The sequence below is a fragment of the Carcharodon carcharias genome, chromosome 2, assembly GCF_017639515.1.
Source record: "Carcharodon carcharias isolate sCarCar2 chromosome 2, sCarCar2.pri, whole genome shotgun sequence".
Lineage (NCBI taxonomy): Eukaryota > Metazoa > Chordata > Chondrichthyes > Lamniformes > Lamnidae > Carcharodon > Carcharodon carcharias.
In genome coordinates, this window is record NC_054468.1 from 66627682 (window position 1) to 66646653 (window position 18972).

Genomic DNA, 18972 nt, shown 5'->3' on the forward strand with positions numbered 1-18972 from the left:
TCCAATCGGGTACAGAAAGAGAAATAAAATGAGAGAAGGAAAGATTGGATAAAAAGAGACAAAGGAAACGTTTTTAAAAAGTGAAAAATTAACATTTTGCATTTTGAAGACCTCCAACAATAATTAAAATTTAAATGAATGACAAACCACATTTGTAACAGTTAATTTTCAGTACCAGAGAGTTTATTTGGCACTTAGTGTTAAAAGTGTAGCGAAGCGCGTTACAGTTCACTCAGGTAGTCCAAGTTGCTATGGCACCATGCACTTTACATACATGTTGTAGTCTGGAGCTATGGATAGTGATGTGTCATGAAAGTATAATAATTCTCATAATATTATTGTGATTTATTGTAAGTTAATAGCGGGGTTTGGATAGTTTCTGTGTGTGTGTGTGATTTAATTGAATTGGAAATAGCTGGTCTAGAGGTTTTGATTCATCAAAAGAAGCTAGGTATGAAATGCTAAATACGCAAACATGGCTGAAGTCTTAGGATATAATGTGAGGAGAATTTGCATTCTTAGATAAATCTGGGCAGTTTAAATTTCAAAGAGATGGTGGGATGTTTACACCTAGCCAGGGAAGCTAGGCCAAGCCGTGTGTTTATTTTTCCCAAAGGTCACTGACATTATTAGCATCATGAAAGTGTTTATGTTATGAGAAAGATAAAGTTCCAAAGACAAATGGGAACAATGGAATTTAAATTAAAAGGGAGAAACATGTATTAGGAGGAATGAGGCCAAGTGTCAGGGAAGCTTTGTAAGATCTACCAGAAGCATGAAAAGCCTCCAGTATTCGTGCATTAAGCTGATGTCTACAGAAACTGAAGCTGGGAAAAGCCACTTGGATTCTACCATCCAGGGTATTGTGTTGACTTGCCTGGATCTATTTAAAATCATTTTTTTTTTTACTTGTTGCCTTAACTGGAAGTCAAATTAATTAGGAGTTTTAGGAGTTATTATAGTAGTAATTTGTAGACCTATGTATGTGCTTGAAATCTTATCTTTTGCTAATAAATGTTTAATTTAGTTTTCTAAAACATCTCTGAAGTCTTGGAAGACTTATTACTTCTGAATTCAGGACATATCTCGAAATAAATACAAATTGCAAAACCGCTGTGATAGCGAGATCAAGTTTCCCTATGGATTTGTTCCGCATGGCGCACATCATCGGCTGCATCATAACAAATGGCAAAGGCTCCAGTTTCTTTCCATCACATGGCTGACCAGGAATCTCTCCCACTCTTACCACCTTCCATTAGCATGTGTTAGAAGGATTTATACTCAATCTATTTAGCCATGTTATGAATGTACCTTCCTTGGCCATCAAGTCCGGGAGTGGGACTTAAAGCCAGAGCTTTGACTCAGAGGCAGGGATACCGACTCTGCCATAAGTCCTCCATTAAAGGGGTACTTAGATTGAAATGGACAAGGCTTAACTTTCTGTGACAGGTTTAGTTCAGCAACTTCAGATTGTTTCATGGAGCTAACCTGAGAACAGTACATGTAGGACAGAAACTTTTGGATTTCTGTGTTTACCCGTGCATCTTCCCTCACTTGAAGTTGCTATACCAGACTTGTCTAACCCACAGCAAATGCGGCCCGTGAAGGCCCTCTATGTGGACCCCGGGGTGATTGTTGAAAATGCTTGGAAGACGGGTCAGTAAGCTTGAAGATTTCTGCAAGGCACTGCTCCTTCGATCACAACCTGTTTCTCTCCTGTTCTACAACCTGTTCTGATAGGCTCAATAGTATTAAAAACTAAGTGAATGACAAACCACACGTATAATAGAGGGTAGATGAGAGGGTGGGAGTGAGGATGGGTGTGAGTGTGGGTGGATGAGTGAGTGAGGTGGGTGAGTGAGTGAGGGTAGGTGGTTTACAATGTCCCTGAACAATGCAGTAGGTGGATTTTCAACTAAAATTGTGTTACTGTATGATCCAATTTGTCTTGGTGAAACAAAAGTGTTGGACACCCATCCATATGGATTACTGACATAATTTTTACAGTAAATATCCAATCCAGATACCTGATTGACCTAATGCTTACTATTATTACCCATCCAAATACAGAACCAACCATTCTTATAATGTTAATTGTAAGTGTGTTTGAGGGGTGAGTGTTCGTGTGAGGGGTGAATGTGTCTGTATGTGTGAGAGAGTGTGTGAGAGAGAGAGGATGTGTGTGTTTGTGATACAGAGGATGAGTGTGTGTGTGTGAGAGAGAGAGGGTGAGTGTGTAAGAGAGACAGAGGAGTGTTTTTGTGTGTGTGTGTGAGAGTGAAGGGTGTGTGTGTGTGGGTGTTTGTGTGTGGGAGAGAGTGGGGTGAGTGTTTGTGTATGGGAGAGAGAGAAAGAGGGATGAGTGTATGCGTGCTTGTGTGTGAGAGAGGGGTGACAGTATGTGTGTGAGGGGGTGGGGGGTTGAGAGGTAGCGGAGAGTGTGTCTGGCTCATTCCCAGTCTTTGTTCTCATTCACCCTTACCAACATGCACTCTCACCCACTCTCACAGTGGGTGAGGGTGAGTAAGTGAGCACCATGAGACTGGGAGTGAGCTAGGCACACACACTCTCACCCCTTCACACTCTAATGGTTGTCTTTATTTATTACTCATTTTTAAAATTATCAGTTTATTGTTGTGACTTCTTTTCTGCTCAGCAAGTTGCTTCTTTTCATACATCAATTTATTTACTTGACATTGCATTTAATGTTTTGTCAAACGTTATCTTTCTGAAATTTGCTCACCAACCCCAAACACCACCCGCCCCCCCACCTCAGCAGTGTGAGAAAAATTGAACTGTGGCCCCCACACGAACAGGTTGCTCGAGCCTGTGCTATACCATTTGCACATAAATAACAACAAGTGCTCTAGTCTCACCATTATTTAAACAGCAAAGTAGGTGCAAATGAGACTTTTTAGGATGCAATTGCACGCTCAGTGTAAGAGTGTAAATTAAGGCAGATCCCAACCTCTGCCTGGGGCAAAGTGTCTCTCCAGAAGTGGTATTCTCACTGATTCTGATTGAGTATAAATCCATTGCAATGTCAAATCAGATTTTCAAAGTGCTTGTGGGGTCAACTGGAACTCCTGGGTACTTTGCAAACATAATTGACCTGAATTATAAATAGAGGACAAGGATTCTTCTCTCCCTGTACTCTCAGCGTTGACATTTTTAGCTTTTGGGAGAAAACTCTATTGATGGCAGGGTAACTTGAATGCAACACTGAAGTTAGAAATGAATGGTACTAATATTTGTAATAACATGAATACCTAACAATTTGCAAGCTTCCTCCACCAGTCGCATTGTATTTTCATCCGCATACACTTTAAATGTCATAAAAGTGTCTGGAACTCCAGCAGCGATCCTGTTTTAAAAAATGTACATTAGTTTCACAAAAATGACCATGATTCCTTAATTCACTTTACATACTTATTGAGACAGATCAATATCCCTTAGCCGTTATTGTATTTTAAAAGTTGACGGCTGACTTTATGAGAAGTGGGACACCAGTTAATTGACCACACGGCTGTGAAGTCACTGAAGAGCGCCGCCAGCTGGAATTTTAAACGCAAACCTCCCCAATGGAGTGTTCACAATGCTACTGGCAGAGCGTGCAAACACAGGCTCGTGTAACTCACTAATGCATGCGCCTTTAAGGACACGCGTTGGTTATATTTAAAAAAAAACAGGTTCACCTTAACTTAGTATTCACGTCACATCAAATTGAGATAAGTCAGGGTGAACACACAGTGAACAACATGGGTTTATTTTGGGGCTATACGCGGCAACGCTCGGGTGATAAATGCTTGATTTTTGAACTAAGATAAAACATTGGATCTATTAAGTGTAAGCAAAAATAGTAACCTTGAAGCTTAATCTATACATTCAAATATATCAGATTCAACTCGATTTCAGCGATGTTTATACATATCCAGCTCTGTCCTCAAGGAAATGTGCCTGCCAATTATAAGTGCATGCGCATAAACCATAACCAGAAATCTGGCGAACAAGTAATGTTTTCGTTGTTTCCATTTACGTGGATTGATATTTTATTTTAAACTATTATAAATGTAAAGATATCTCTAGAGTCGAATGCTGAGTACATGTCAGTGTCCTGCCGAGAGAACAGAATACTTATTTATTCTCGTTTTCATTTGCATTTACATGTGTACGGACAACAAGATTAGTATGTGGATCACTCTTGTGGTCATGGTATGAAATGGATATATGATTAGCTTAGGAGAAATAACAGAAATTACCTCAATTTCTCCCATGTTTCTTCTCCGATTTTTTCTATAACCAAAGACTTCAAACATGTGTTAATAAATCCATACTACAAAAAGAAAGCATAGATGAGTCTTAGTCTTAAAAGTTCGATTTACATTTTCAAGGTTAAAATTATATTTCCGCAAATATCATGCTCTTTTTAAAAAATATTCCTACCAAACTCAGTATTTTCATCGTTGAAGAAGCCACATACCCGTAACACCTTTAAAAGGTATGTTTTAGTCAACACTGCTTTCCCCTAATGTCAAATGTAATCAAATTTGAATCTAACTCAAGGTGTATCTTTACTTGCTTTTGTGAAATTGTCGAAATACTCTGGGACCACACAGTAACGTCCAAGTCTATATGCGAGACATATTTATATTGGGTACTGCAATTGGGTTGCAATTATATTCAAACTGGAATTTGTATCCGTTGATGCAATTTTGCAATATACATTCAGAAGCGTCTTGCCCGCAAGAAAATTAATGTTATATTTATTTTTATTAAAACATGCTCTGCTTGCCATCTTAATGTTGCGCTTTCCAAGCACCTATCGTGCATTTGGTTCTGAGTCCGTAAAATCTGAGAGAATAATTTGCATTCATATCATCACGGATGACTGCCCGATATTCCGCCTGCGATGCGTAAATCTTTCCACTAAACAGTGCACCATTGCGCTGGGAAGCCAAGCATATGATACAAATGTAATCCACTGCACACAAAATCCTGCGGTTTGACCTATATACTTGCAGACGCTTTAGCATACTTTGAATAACAACCGCTTTCCCCGAATTATATCGGCACCGCACACAGCAGTTGTTACAATTCGAACCACAAGCACGATAAGTAACAGTCACTCCATCGATGGTCGGTCATATAAGCGCGAATTATTGCTACGGACCACTATGGCCCCAAGGAAATGAATGAGCTCTCAAATTTACCACTCCTTTACAAATACTTACCATCCTCAAGAAAGGCACTGCGCCTTGAGTCGAGGCTGTTAATAAATTGTACCGATACGCTAACTTCTTCGCTTAAAAGTCACATCTCAAGGGTAATTCTTGATTCAATATATCACAGTGTCCAGTAGCCGAGAAACATGAACAGGCACACCCGGGTCGACGGAAGGCCGGATTTTGCGATTCCCGCTCGCTGGACCGACACATAGACTCTTCTATGGGTTTTTGCACTGGAAGTTCGCGGCGCCCTCTACAGAGCATCTGGGGCTTGTGTGAACAGGGCAAGCAACTCTACTCAGCAGGGTTTACCAAACTGTGATCCGTCGAACCCTGGGGTTCCATATGATATATCAAGGGGTTCCGCGGTAGGTCAGGCTTGTCCAACTGGTGGCATCCAACTCATTCAAATGATGTACATTTGAAAAATGCTATAAAGCTGCTTGTCCAATCAGAGGCTGGTTTCTTCCTGCATTGGCTACTGTGAGCCCAGTAAGCCATTAGCAGCCAATGCAGTGAGAAACCAAGGATGAGTTGGAAACAGCTGGAAAGTAAATTTTCAAGGTAAGTTCCAGGGTAAGAGTGAGGGAGAGATGAGACCACTGAGCAAGGGAGAGAGTAGACCACGGAGCGAGGGAGAGAGTGAACCACAGACCTAGGGAGTGGGAGGTAGAGCAGGCCTCAGAGCAGGAGGTAGACCAAGCCATGGAGTGGGAGATGGACTGGGTCATGGTGTGAGGGGAGAGTGAGCCTTGGAGCAGGGAGGAGAGAGCAGGCCACGGAGCAAGGTGAGAGTGAGCCATGGAGTAGGAGGCCGAGGGGGATATGAAGCTAGAGGAGAGCGGACCATGGAGTGGGAGAGAGAGTGGGCCCGTGGGCAGGAGGTAGAGCAGGGGCAAGATTGGGCCATGGAGTGAGGAGAGAATGGAGTGGGGGAGTGGGGGACAGTGGGCCTTGGAGCAAGGGGAGAGAGAGTGGGCCATGGAATGGGGGAGAGAGAACAGACCTCGGAGCAAATGGTAGAACAAGCCATGGAGCAAGGGGAGAGCGGGTGATGGAGTGAAGAGGAGAGCGGGGCAAGGACTTGAGGTTTATATTGCTTTAGCTGGTGTGAATAACAACAAGCTGGCAGATGTAGTGTATATATTTGTAACTGTATGCTTCTTCCTCATGAACAAGGTGGTTTTGAAGAGAGAACATAAGAGATTTACCAGAATTGGCCCAGGGCTGAGAGATTACAGTTGCATGGATAGACTAGAGAAGCCAGGAGTCTTCTTCTTATAGTAGAGAAGGCTATGAGATTTGATAGAGCTGTATAAAATCATGAAGGGACTTTAGAGTAAATAAAGAGAAACTGCTTCCAGAGATCACAAATTTAAGGAGATTAACAAAGCAAGGTGTCTGAGCCAAACAGTTGGCTGTGATAATAACTTACAACTCGCTAATGGTAATCTAGTCGTGCTACTTAGCTATGGATTGATAGCTAAAGGAAGGGATCTCAAAGAAGTGATGAAGGTGGACTACTTCAACCAATCACTGCAGAAAAATTGGGAAGTGGTCTTTCCAAAATGAAGCAATCACTGCCCACGCCAACTGAACAACAGTAGGAAGTAAGAAACCTAAGTACCACGAGAGCTATTTGTCTTTTGGATTGGTGTGCAATGGAGAAAAAGATTCCCCTGAAGCACAGTCTGCTACATATGCTACAAAATATTATCCAACAGTTCCATGGCACCTGCTAAACTGCGAAGGCATTTGGAAACAAATCATTCCAAATATAAAGATAAAGACATAATTTTTTTCAGGAGAAAGCTTAATGCACATACAAACTGTAAAACCTTAATGTTAGAAACTGTCAAAACTGATAATGAAAATGCAACAGAGGCCTCTTACAAAGTAAATTGTTGCATTGCACTCATGAGAGAAGCCTATTCAATTGGTGAGAACCTGATCAAGCCTTGCTCTAAAGACATTGTAACATGCATGCTTGATGAGCATGCTGGTAAAAAATTGAGGCACTAAAGTTGTCAAACAATACTATCACCCGATGAATTCAAGATCTTGCTGCTGACATCGAGAACCATCTAGTTTCTCAACTGAAATCCTGCGATGCGTATTCATTACAGCTAGATGAGTTGACTGATGTGTCGGGGTTTGCAGTATTGCTTGTATTTGTGCATTATATTTTTGATAGATTTATTGAGAAAGACTTGGTCCTATGTGAACCTTTGCAAAGCAACACTACTGGTGAAGAAATGTTCAACTGTATGAATAACTTTATGAAAAGACATGAAATTATTTGGGAAAAATGTGTTGATGTGTGCACTGATGTCACCAGCGCAATGGCTGTGAAGACAGAAGATGCTGTAGCACAGATCAAAGCTGTAGTGTGGTGGCCTAAACACAACTATAGGGGTGCCCACTCAGTATTGAAAGGGTTAATGGAGCAATTGAATTAAATGCTTGAGCCTAAGAGAAAAAACTGCAACCTTGAAGAACAATACCATCTTGTCTGACTACTGTAGGATAAGCCCTGAGACATTCCATGTGTCTCTCTCTCGGGCCGAATGTAATTAAAGTTGTGATAGCCAAATTATAAACAACTGCACCTGCGGTGTAGGAATGGAAATTTACTGGAACATGGATTGGTCAGCAAACTTATGCAAATAAGTGGATTGAGATGTACAACATTTACTAATTGGTTGTAAAATGCTTTTAAGCAAGTCTTTGTTTATTCTGCTTTGAAACGGTACAATAACTCTCGCTGTATTTTTCTCCCTTGCGCACAAGTAATAAATGGGGTTTCTGTGATGCCTTGGTGTGATTAATCTCTGACAGTAGCATTGTGCTGCACAATCAGTCACTGTGTCCTCCACAGACATGCACTCACTGTTAAGAAGATACCTATGCCCAAAAAAATGTGCTGGATGGGGCAGTGCAAATTATCAGTTACATTAGAAATGTAAAAACTAGGAGCAGGAGTGGGCTGACAGTGCAAATTATCAATTACATTAGAAATGTAAAAACTAGGAGCAGGAGTAGGCCATTCAGCCCTTTGAGCCTGCTCCACCATTCAATATAATCATGGTTAATCCTCTATATCAATGCCATATTCTCACTTTCTCTCCATTCCCCTTGATGCCCCTAATATCCAAGATGTTATCAATTTTTTTCTTGAATATACTCAGTGACCCAACCTCCACAGCCTTCTGTGGTAGAGAATTCCACAGGTTGACCACCCTCTGAGTGAAGGAAGTTTTCCTCATCTCAGTCCTAAATGGCCTGCCCCGTATCCTAAGACTGTGACCCCGGGTTCTAGACTCCCCAAACAGGGGTAACACTCTCCCTACCTCCAGTTTGATTAGCCCTATTAAAGTTTTATACATTTCAATCAGACCCCCTCTCATTCTTCTAAACTCTAGTGAATACAGACCCAGTACAACAGTACTCCTCATACAACAGTTCTGCTATCCCTGGTATCAGCCTAGTGAACCTTCACCGCACACCCTCTATAGAAAGTATATCCTTTCTTAGGCAGGGAGTCCAAAACTGCATACAATACTCAATGTGGCCTCACCAAGGCCCTGTATAACTGCAGTAAGACATCCCTACTCCTGAACTCAAATCTTCTTGCAGTGAAGGCTAACATACCATTTGCCTTCCTAATTGCTTGCTGCAACTGCCTAATTATTTTCATTGACTGGTGTACAAGGACACCCAGATCCCTTTACACATCCACATTTCCCAATATATCACCATTTAAATAATACTCTGCCTTTTTGTTTTCCACACCGAAGCGTATAACTTCACATGTATCCACATTATACTGCACTTGCCATGTGTTTGCCCAGATACACAACTTGTCAAAATCACCCTGAAGCCTGCTTGAATTCTCCTCACAATTCAATCCCGTCCAGTTTTGTGTCATCAGTAAACTTGGAAATATTGCATTTGGTTCCCTTATCCAAGTCATTTACGTATATCTTGAATAGCTGGGGCCCAAGCACTGATCCCTGTGGTACACCATTAAAACTCATCCACTGAAATCAAAACTATTTAAAATTCTGTGTGCCGAAATGAGTACTGAGCTCAAAGCGTTGCTCCTACATACAGAGGTGAGGTGGCTGTTGCGAGGCAAACTGCTTGAGAGATGTTTTAAGCTTCATCATGAAATATTGGTGCTTTGTATGGATCACAAATTTCAACTTGCAGAGTATTTGTCGAATACCTCATGACTTCTGAGATTTGTGTAGCTTGCAGATATTTTTACAAAACTAAATGAAGTGAATCTGTCACTACAAGAAAAGAATGTTACCGTTTTACTGCAAAAGATAAGATTTCATCATCATTCCAGAAATTGTGCTGTTGGATTTCATGCATAGAAAATAAGAACTTCGACTGCTTTCTGACATTGGATGACTTTCTCACTGAAGTTAATTCTCTCCCTGATGAAAACATTTTCAATGATATTACACAGCACCTACATGACTTGAACTCCTCTTTGTTGGGATATTTTCCTCCATCAAATGACAATGCGTGGGTGCATAACCCATTTACGCTAACAGCCAGAATGTTAATCTTGTCAGTGCAAGATTATGAGAGCCTGATTGACATGACTTCTGACTCCACACTAAAACAACAATTCAGCAAACTTCCATTACTGAATTTCTGGAGCAGCTTAACTCACAAGTACGCGAATATGGCAACGAAAGCAGTTCATGAGCTCTTTCCTTTTGCCACAACATATTTGTGTGAAAGCGGTTTCTCATGATACTCTGTGACAAAAGCAAAAAACAGGAGCAGACTGAATGCCCCACCTGATATGAGAATCCAGCTCTCCAGCATCACTCCTAATATTAAAGCAATTTGTGAGCAAAAGAAGCAGATTCATTCCTCCTATTAAAAATGACAAAAAGGTGACTTAAGTACTTTGTTGAATAAAATAACTTTTTAATAATAATAAATGTATACACATAAGAAATAGAAAAGACTTCTAATTTTTTTTTGTATATTTGTACTTATTGCACAAAAACAATCATTTTTTGTGGTTTAACTCTTCAACATAATAGGAATGTTTCTTAACGGTTCCATCAATATTCTTGAGAAGTCAAAACAGTTCCATGGCCAGAAAAGTTTGGAAACACTGGTTACCTTAGCCACTGGGACTGAAAAATTGTTAAAGAGCAGCACAGAGTCTGAACTGGAAAGTTAGGTAGAATATTGAATGCCATGCCAAAACAGGTAGGGAAGGGAAATAAAGAGAGGGAAAGATAAATGAGATTAGAAGGGATAAAAGAGACAGAAAGAGAAGTTAAAGCATTTTTCTTAAATCTCCCAACAATAATTAAAATCTGAATGACTGAGAATCCACATTTGTAAACAGTTCATTTTCAATGTCAGGGAGAATGTTTGGCAGTAATTAGGGCTTATAACACCTTTAAAAATAAATATTTACAATGGAATTGAGAAACCGGTAACTTTTTCTGGCATAGTTTAGTGGGTAGCTAATGGGTACATAAAGTAACTTCATGCATTCCATGTTCTTCAATGCTGGTTCTTTTGGTGAGATACCAGTGCAGTGCATTCGTGGAACAGATGAGTAACTTGGACACCAACTTCTGTTTTCACCTGCATGTGGGCGGCTGCTGGAATGTTAATTATAGTGAGTGCTGTTACCCTCAACAGTATACCAACCACAAAACCACACAAAACCACACATGCTCCTTTCACACTTACCCACTGACATTTAGCTTCTGTTCCTTCCAGATGTCAAGGGTCAGATGTTGCTGTAAAAATAATAAGGATGCTAACAGTGCTCACCATGGAAACTGGACAACAACTTCCAACAACCACAGAAGTCCACAGTTAAATGTGGAAATCAGGAAGCTGCTGTTTGAAATGGCCTGCTCCCCAAAAGCTGCTAAATAATTTTACTTCACTGTCTGATTTACTGTTTAAATACATTGAATGACATGAGGTTCCTATGTTCACTTTACTAATAGAAAATAAACTCACCAGAAAAACCTGTTCTCATTTTTTGCTTTCAGATACGGCTAACCTTTTCAGCTATTCACACATTCTGCTATCTGCCCTTTATTCCACTATTAGAACCTTGCTCAGTCTTCAACACTATCTTTAACGCTCCCTTTGTCTTGTGTCCATGCCATCTTTGCCTAATCTCTCCTGAGCTCCCACCTATCCCTGACCTTCTATTTTACTCCATTTGCTCCACCCCCTCTTTTCAACTTTATAAAATCCATCACATTTCTACCTCTCTTCAGTTCTGAAGAGGCACATGTGCTCAAAACATTAACTTTGTTTCTCCCTCCACATATGCTGCCAGACCTGCTGAGTTTTTCCTGCATTTTCTATTTTTATTTCAGAAAAGTTAGGGTTTGTCCATTCTAGTGTAAGTACAACATTTAGCAACATTTAAAATCTTAATTACTGTCAAAAAAAACCCTATGGTGTGGGAAAAATAACTTTTTGAAGTATGGAGTCTCATTCCTTCAGATTTTATTATTATTAGGGATTTTAACTTAAATTGTAAAAAAAATACTTTATCTTTTTGTTTGATCTCAATTACATCTTTCCCACTCTTTGTTCACTAGCTGTAGCTGATTTAACACTGAATTCAATTTGCAGTAAGAATAATATTGAGGCTATCCATACTCACAATTATTACAGGGTAAATTCAAAAGCAACTTCCGGTGACCACACATACATAGTTAAACCCAAAAATCAGAAAATTGGTGTCTAGTTGTGTATACTGGTGCCTTGCCAAGAGACTCAGCATTCAAACATAGGGAGAGTGTGAAATTATGGTCCTGACCCACTACTTAGCCAATAAGCAGGTCAAGTGTAGGTGAATTTTTACAAGCATCATAAATTTTAATTACCATCGAACAACCTCACTGGTACTGAAAATGGACTTGTACAAATTTGAAGTTGCGTTTTGAAAATTTAAAAAAATCTTTTAAAACTTTTCTTTCTGTCTCTTTTATTTCTCCCCTTTAATGTAATCTTTCTTCCCCCTCTTTATTTTGCTCTCTGAACATTATTTTACATTGCATTAAATATTCTAATGTATTTAGACTCTGTGTGGCTCAGTAAGGATTTTCTCAATCTGATTAGTTGAAGAGACATACTTTCCCTATTCACACGCATCCCAGATCTCTGTGGAGGGTAGTTTGCAGAACTAGCTCTCTAATAGCCATAACATGGAGCACAAAAGACCACTGAAAGTTGATGGGCAACTGTAAACATAATGACTGGGAAAAGCTGTTTGTTTGGCACTGATCACAACAATATTCTAACTGATTCTTCCTAATTCGGACTCTGTGCTAGTCATCAATGATTCTTCAATCTGATTGGTTAAGGAGGTATACAGTTATTTGCCCTGTTCTCACAGGTCCCTTGTGGAGGGTGTCTCACCTTTTTGGCTCTTTGATTTGTATTTGCTCTCAACAATGAATGAAAGAAGCCAGGTTTTCATTACAAAAATAATCTACTGCTGGAAATCTGAAATAAAAGCTGAAAATCCTGGAAATATACAGCAGATCTAGTGGAATCTGACAGAAATAAACAGAGTTAATGTTTCCAGTATGTCTTCCATTTTCCTCCACCAAGGATTCCACCATACCATGGTTGATGGAGCCTTCAACCATATCTGCACTTCTGCTCTTATCCCTTCCCCCCTTTCCAGAACCATGATTGGGCTCCCGTTGTCCTCACCTTCCACTCCACTAGCCTTTGTATTCAATGATCATCCTCCACCATTTCCTCCACCACAAACACATCTTCCCCTCCCCTCCCCTTTCAGCATTTTGAAAGTACTATTCCCTCCATAACACCCTTGTACATTTCTCAGTCACCCCCAACACCATCCTTTCCTACAGCACCTTTTAATGCAAGTGCAGGAGATGCAATACTTCCTCTTTTTACCTCCTCCCTACTCACCATTGAAGGCTGAAACACTCTTTTCAAGTGAAACAGTGATTTATTTGTACTCCTTTCAATGTAGTATTATGTATAGGCTGCTCACAATAGAGTTTCTATGGCAGGCTTGCCCAACATATGTGGTCTGCAAAACTCCCCTATGCAGCCCCCAGAGCTAGTTTTCAAAATGTTGGTCAAATGGGTAAGTTTGAGTGGAAGATTCTGAATGGAGCTGCTCCTCCAATCACAGGCCATTTCTCTCCCGCGTTTGTGAGAGAGAAACAGGGATAAATGTAAGAGAGAAACCATCTGTGATTGGAAGAGCAGTGAACAACAATGGCAGTGAGTTCAGGGCCCGGGCACCATGGCCCAGGGACTGGAGGTTTTGAGAAGCCTGGCCCAGGGAGCAGAATTGCCAGGGAGCATGGACAAGGGAGCAGAGGTTCTGGGGAGCATGGACAGCGGAGTGGAGGTGCTGAGGAGTGTGGACAAGGAAGGGAGGCGCCGGGGCATGTGGACAAGGGAGCAGAGGTACCAGGAAGTGGGGCACAGGCATGCAGAGCAGGGTTCAGGTGACCTGGAGTGGGCCTCAGGCAGTGGTGGAGCCGAGGAGTGTCACCAAGGAGGTGTCAAGGAGCGGAGCCCAGGTGGCCCAGAGCAGGGCCCAGGCATCCAGGCATTGGAGTGGGGCTCAAGCAAGTTTGAATGGGACCCAGGTGGGCTGAAGCGAAACACGAGGCAGCAGGAGCAATGCCCGATGGCATCTGAGAAAGCGAAAGAACATGAGTGAACCAAATGGGTTTTTACCACAATCAGTGATGGCTTTGTGGTCACCATCAGACTTTTAATTCCAGATTTTTATTGAATTCAAATTTCACCATCCGCTTTGGTGGAATTTGTACCCAGATCCCCAGAGCAGGTTTGAGGGGGATTCTGAGGGTGTTGTGAGAGAATGTGGGGCGTTGAGAGTGTGAGGCGGGATTGAGGGGGCTGGGGGGGTGGGGGGGGTGGTGGGGGCGGGGTTTGGTGTGTGGTTGTGAGAGAGGAGAGGGAGATAGTGGTGTGTGAGGGAAGTGCGCATGCAGGCGCACAGCGTGTCCATGAGTCTGTCTCACTCCCAGTATCAGGGTTCTCATTCAACTTCATCCACACACACCATCCTGCATTCTCACAGTGGATGAGGGTGAGTGAGTGAACATCCTGAGGCTGGAAGTGAGCCGGACATAGACACACTCACCCCATCATTACTCATTTTTTTGCGGCAAGGAATTTCTTTTCATATCTCAGTTTTATTTTGAAATTCATGTTAATTTTTGTGCCAAAGTTTATCCTTCCGAAATTTACTTATCAGCCCCTTGAATGAGAAAAAAATTGAAATGTGCCCTCCACCCGCCCGCCCCAACGCGAAAACGTTGGACAAGTCTGTAAACCTGTTCTATGGGATTTTGCATTGGAACTTGCACAATTAGAAAACCAATTCAATGCAGTGCCCTTTATGTTGCTCTTTAATAACGGTGAGCACTGTTAGCCTCACCATTATTTCTTCCGTCAAATCCGACCGTGAGGTTCCAATGCAAAATCCTGCAGAAGGTCTGTGGGCAAGTGCAAATGTAATGAACGGCTGGTGCCTTGCTAAATGTTGAGAGCGCCCTTTCGACTTGTTTCTGTGCTGAAGGTGGGGCTGGGCTTTGCTTTCTCGCGACATCCACTTTCCTGACCTATCGCTGTCCACAAACAGTGGTGCTGAAATGCCATTACAATCGTTTGAGTCGGGCGAAGAATATTATAAGTTTCCAGTCTGCTTTAATTGGATGCGCATCCATTCCATTTCATGGTAAATAGATTTACTTCTGAAAGGTTGAAATATCACCGGAGGGGCGAACTGATCGAAGCTCGTCCAAAAAACAATGGTGCACAACCATATCATTTGCCACAAAGTTTCATTTCACAGGGATATTTTGAATGGGACCAACCTGTCACGTAACGTATTATTATAATAGGCGACCAAAACCCAACTTACAGTATGTATATGCAGTAAATGTGTCACATGGGCTGTTCTGCAGAATGTGTGCCAATGATATAAAGCAGGTTTGTGTATGTGCGTGAATGGATTAGCTAATCCAGTAAAGTTTAGACAAAGTAGCGAAACGGTGTGACAGTTCAATCCCAGCATTCCCTTTCTACTCAGGCTAAAGTTGATGTTCCTACATTTACTATAATTAGCCATGAAAAATATATTTCATGCAATCTAAATGGAAGTTACAGCGTCGCGATGAATCATAAATAGGGCATGGCAAACAGACAAAAAGGAATAAAATGTAGCTGCAAAACGTCAAGTGGAGAAATCCATATAAAGAATCCATTTAGTTATACTAATATAGTTATACTAAATTTCTGTAGAAATAAATATTAAACTTGAAAGGGGTCAATCGTTTTGATTGATTCTTCTGGATATATAAATTATTATAATAACCAGTTTATTACATTGTAAACCATGACTTTCACTGCGGTACATGCCAGAATAATTCTTTCAGTAGTTGTATAGAGGACACCTGCCAAGTACCAGTGTGATGCAGTTACGTAGAAACGAAAGAATTGGTTTGAATAATAGAAGCAAAGTGGACTCACGATGTGTGAAACTGGATCTTAGCTATCAACTAATCTATTAAAACAATGAAACTCGTGATAATTGTCAAGATATTAATTTTATGTTATGAATTTTAATGGCTTCAGTTATGTAAATTATTGTTGCACTAGCTTCCATCGAGATTGATACTTGACAATCTGAGAATTTCAGTAACACAGTTGTTACTACGATTACTAAGTCAATGTCTAAAATGTTGTCCTATAAAACATTGCTAAACATTTTTGGCTCATATAACTTCGATGGAATTAATGTTATAAAAGTTATGTAAATGTATCTTGTTCTAAACTTATACCTCTTGTAGATTTTCATTGCACCGTTTTCTTTAAGTCCTTTTTCCGCTTCAGCTGCATCAGCCAATAGAAAGCAACCCAGTGGGGATATTCACGTGATAGTTTCAGGGCGAATATTCAGCAGTTAATTGAAATCATACAAATTATGGTCTTGAAAAGATTACTGGCTATGTTTTCACAAATGTGTGTGAAGAACATTTGTTTCTTTACAATCTTAGCGGTGGGACAAAGCAATGCGATGATACGCTGAGCTTTATGGAGGTAAGGAGGGTGATGCCAAGTGAAACAAAAAGTGTTTTCCACAGGGAATGAAATTTAGAGTTTGAAACATTTACGTCTCCTAACAGTAGGTAACTTGCAGGAATCGAAAACAACCCCGAAGCACCGATCAATCCAAATGTGGTGCATTAAGCTCGGCTTTTCAATAGAAAAAATTGAATAAACAGACATATTTCAAACACTTTATAATTCTTTTGTGAATGGCTGCTCTTAAGTGGTTTGTTTACTACATTCTGGGGCTCAAGGCTGAAGTGTTACAGCATAAGCTTCACAGTCAATAGTAAACATGCAAGAGATAAGGGGGATGGGGAAGCGGGTGTGAGTATAGCTCTGCTTAGAAGTTAATTTCTCAAGTCTAAACCTAGAGACGCGCTACAAATTTGAAGCAATTAAATAGTTACTTACTTATATATATATATATATGTAGTCGAATCATAAACTGTCCGTCATCCTATTGTCTCCCAAAACTTTCAGCTTGCCTCTCATTACTTCTGCCGTGCAAAATCCGTTAGCGTTTTCAAAACCGACCACTTGGCCATTTGGTTCTATTCCCTTTTGGGCGTTTGCTATGTTACTGATCCTACTGAACGCAAGTTGATGTCGATTCTAGGTAAGTATCTATAGTCAAGTGGAGAAAAACAACACTCCCTTATAGATATTTAAATTGGAATCCAGTAATATCATACAAGGCAGACTAATGTAGCTTCAATAAAGGTGTACCACATGACCTGTACCCTCTTTCACTTTGCTATGGAATTCACTTCAGAATAAAACTGCTTGCTGCGGCCCAAGACGTCTCAACAACTCAAACAGCTCCAGCTATCTCCAGCCATCTTCTGCTTAACAACTGGACAGTTATCCAGATCAATAGCTAAAAAACAGCCATCCACAGTAACTGTAATATACCCCTTTCCCATTTCATCTAAGCCCCATTGTTCTCACAGCCCTCTGAAACTCAAACCCTTCCAAATGTAAGCTCTTTTATGTTTCCATATTGCCTTTGCTTTTGGGTCAATAAAATATAATGCCCCGCTGCTACTTACGGATGGACTCCTGCAAAGTGCAAACATTTTCCTTGCTACCTCTGATTCCCCTTTGAAATTCAAACGTCTCAACTTATCTAACCAAATGCAAATGTTAGATCTAACCTATTTACTTGTACCTCAAACTTTTTCATGCTTCCAAACCCCCAGACAACCTGACTCCTATCAAAACAAAAACAAGATTACCTGGAAAAACTCAGCAGGTCTGGCAGCATTGGCGGAGAAGAAAAGAGTTGATGTTTCAAGTCCTCATGACCCTTCAACAGAACTGGGTGAATCCAAGGACAGGGGTGGAATATAAGCTGATTTAATGTGGGGTGTGGGGTGGTTGTAGGGACAAGCAAGCAGTGATAGGAGTAGATAACCAAAAGATGTCACAGACAAAAGAACAGAAGAACACAGAGGTGTTGAAGTTGGTGATATTATCTAAACGAATGTGCTAATTAAGAATGGATGGTACAGCACTCATGGTACAGCTCTAGTGAGGGTGGGGGGCATAAAAGATTTAAAGATGACGGAAAAAGGTGGGAAAAGAAAAATCTATATAAATTATTGGAAAAAAACAAAAGGAAGGGGGAAGAAACAGAAAGGGGGTGGGGCTGGAGGAGGGAGTTCAAGATCTAAAGTTGTTGAATTCAATATTCAGTCCGGAAGGCTGTAAAGTGCCTAGTCGGAAGATGAGGAAGAAACTGTTCCTCCAGTTTGCGTTGGGCTTCACTGGAACAATGCAGCAAGCCAAGGACAGACATGTGGGCAAGAGAACAGTGTGAGAACAGGGTCGAGTGTTAAAATGGCAAGCAACAGGGAGGTTTGGGTCATTCTTGCAGACAGACCACAGGTGTTCTGCAAAGCGGTTGCCCAGTTTACGTTTGGTCTCTCCAATGTAGAGGAGACCACATTGGGAGCAATGAATGCAGTAGACTAAGTTGGGGGAAATGCAAGTGAAATGCTGCTTCACTTGAAAGGAGTGTTTGGGCCCTTGGACGGTGAGCAGAGAGGAAGTGAAGGGGCAGGTGTTGCATTTTTTGCGTGGGCATGGGGAGGTGCAATAGGAGGGGGTTGAGGAGTAGGGGGTGATGGAGGAGTGGACCACAGTGTCCCGGAGGGAACGATCCCTATGGAATGCCGCCAAGCGAGGTGAAGGGAAGATGTGTTTGGTGGTGGCATCATGCTGGAGTTGGCGGAGGATGATCCTTTGAATGCGGAGGCTAGTGGGGTGATAAGTGTGGACAAGGGGGACCCTAACATGTTTCTGGGAAGGAGGAGAAGGTATGAGGGCGGATGCACAGGAGATGGGCCGGACACGGTTGAGGGCCCTGTCAATGAACGTGGGTGGAAAACCTTGGTTAAGGAAGAAGCAGGACATGTCAAAGGAACTGTTTTTGAAGGTAGCATCATCAGAACAGATGTGACGGAGGTGAAGGAACTGAGAGAATGAGATGGAGTCCTTACAGGAAGCGGGGTCTGAGGAGCGGTAGTCGAGGTAGCTGTGGGAGTTGGTAGGCTTGTAATGGATATTGGTAGACAGTCCATCACCAGAAATTGAGACA

At 41.3% G+C, this 18972-nt stretch overlaps 1 protein-coding gene and 1 pseudogene across 1 annotated transcript in view; one reads left to right on the top strand and one right to left on the bottom strand.

The window, feature by feature from the left end:
* The window catches only part of LOC121287471 (guanylate cyclase soluble subunit beta-2-like), an 80655-nt gene extending 75342 nt beyond the window's left edge, over positions 1-5313 (bottom strand). The window contains exons 1-3 of the mRNA XM_041205396.1: positions 5232-5313; positions 4260-4306; positions 3270-3364 (exon numbers count right to left, since the gene is read on the bottom strand). Of these exons, the coding sequence (XP_041061330.1) occupies positions 3270-3364; positions 4260-4306; positions 5232-5234 (145 nt within the window). The 5' untranslated portion in view covers positions 5235-5313. The remainder of the gene's footprint in view (positions 1-3269; positions 3365-4259; positions 4307-5231) is intronic.
* Positions 5314-5754: 441 nt separating this feature from the next.
* LOC121287478 lies at positions 5755-10128 on the top strand (annotated as a pseudogene).
* The last annotated feature ends 8844 nt before the right edge of the window (positions 10129-18972 follow it).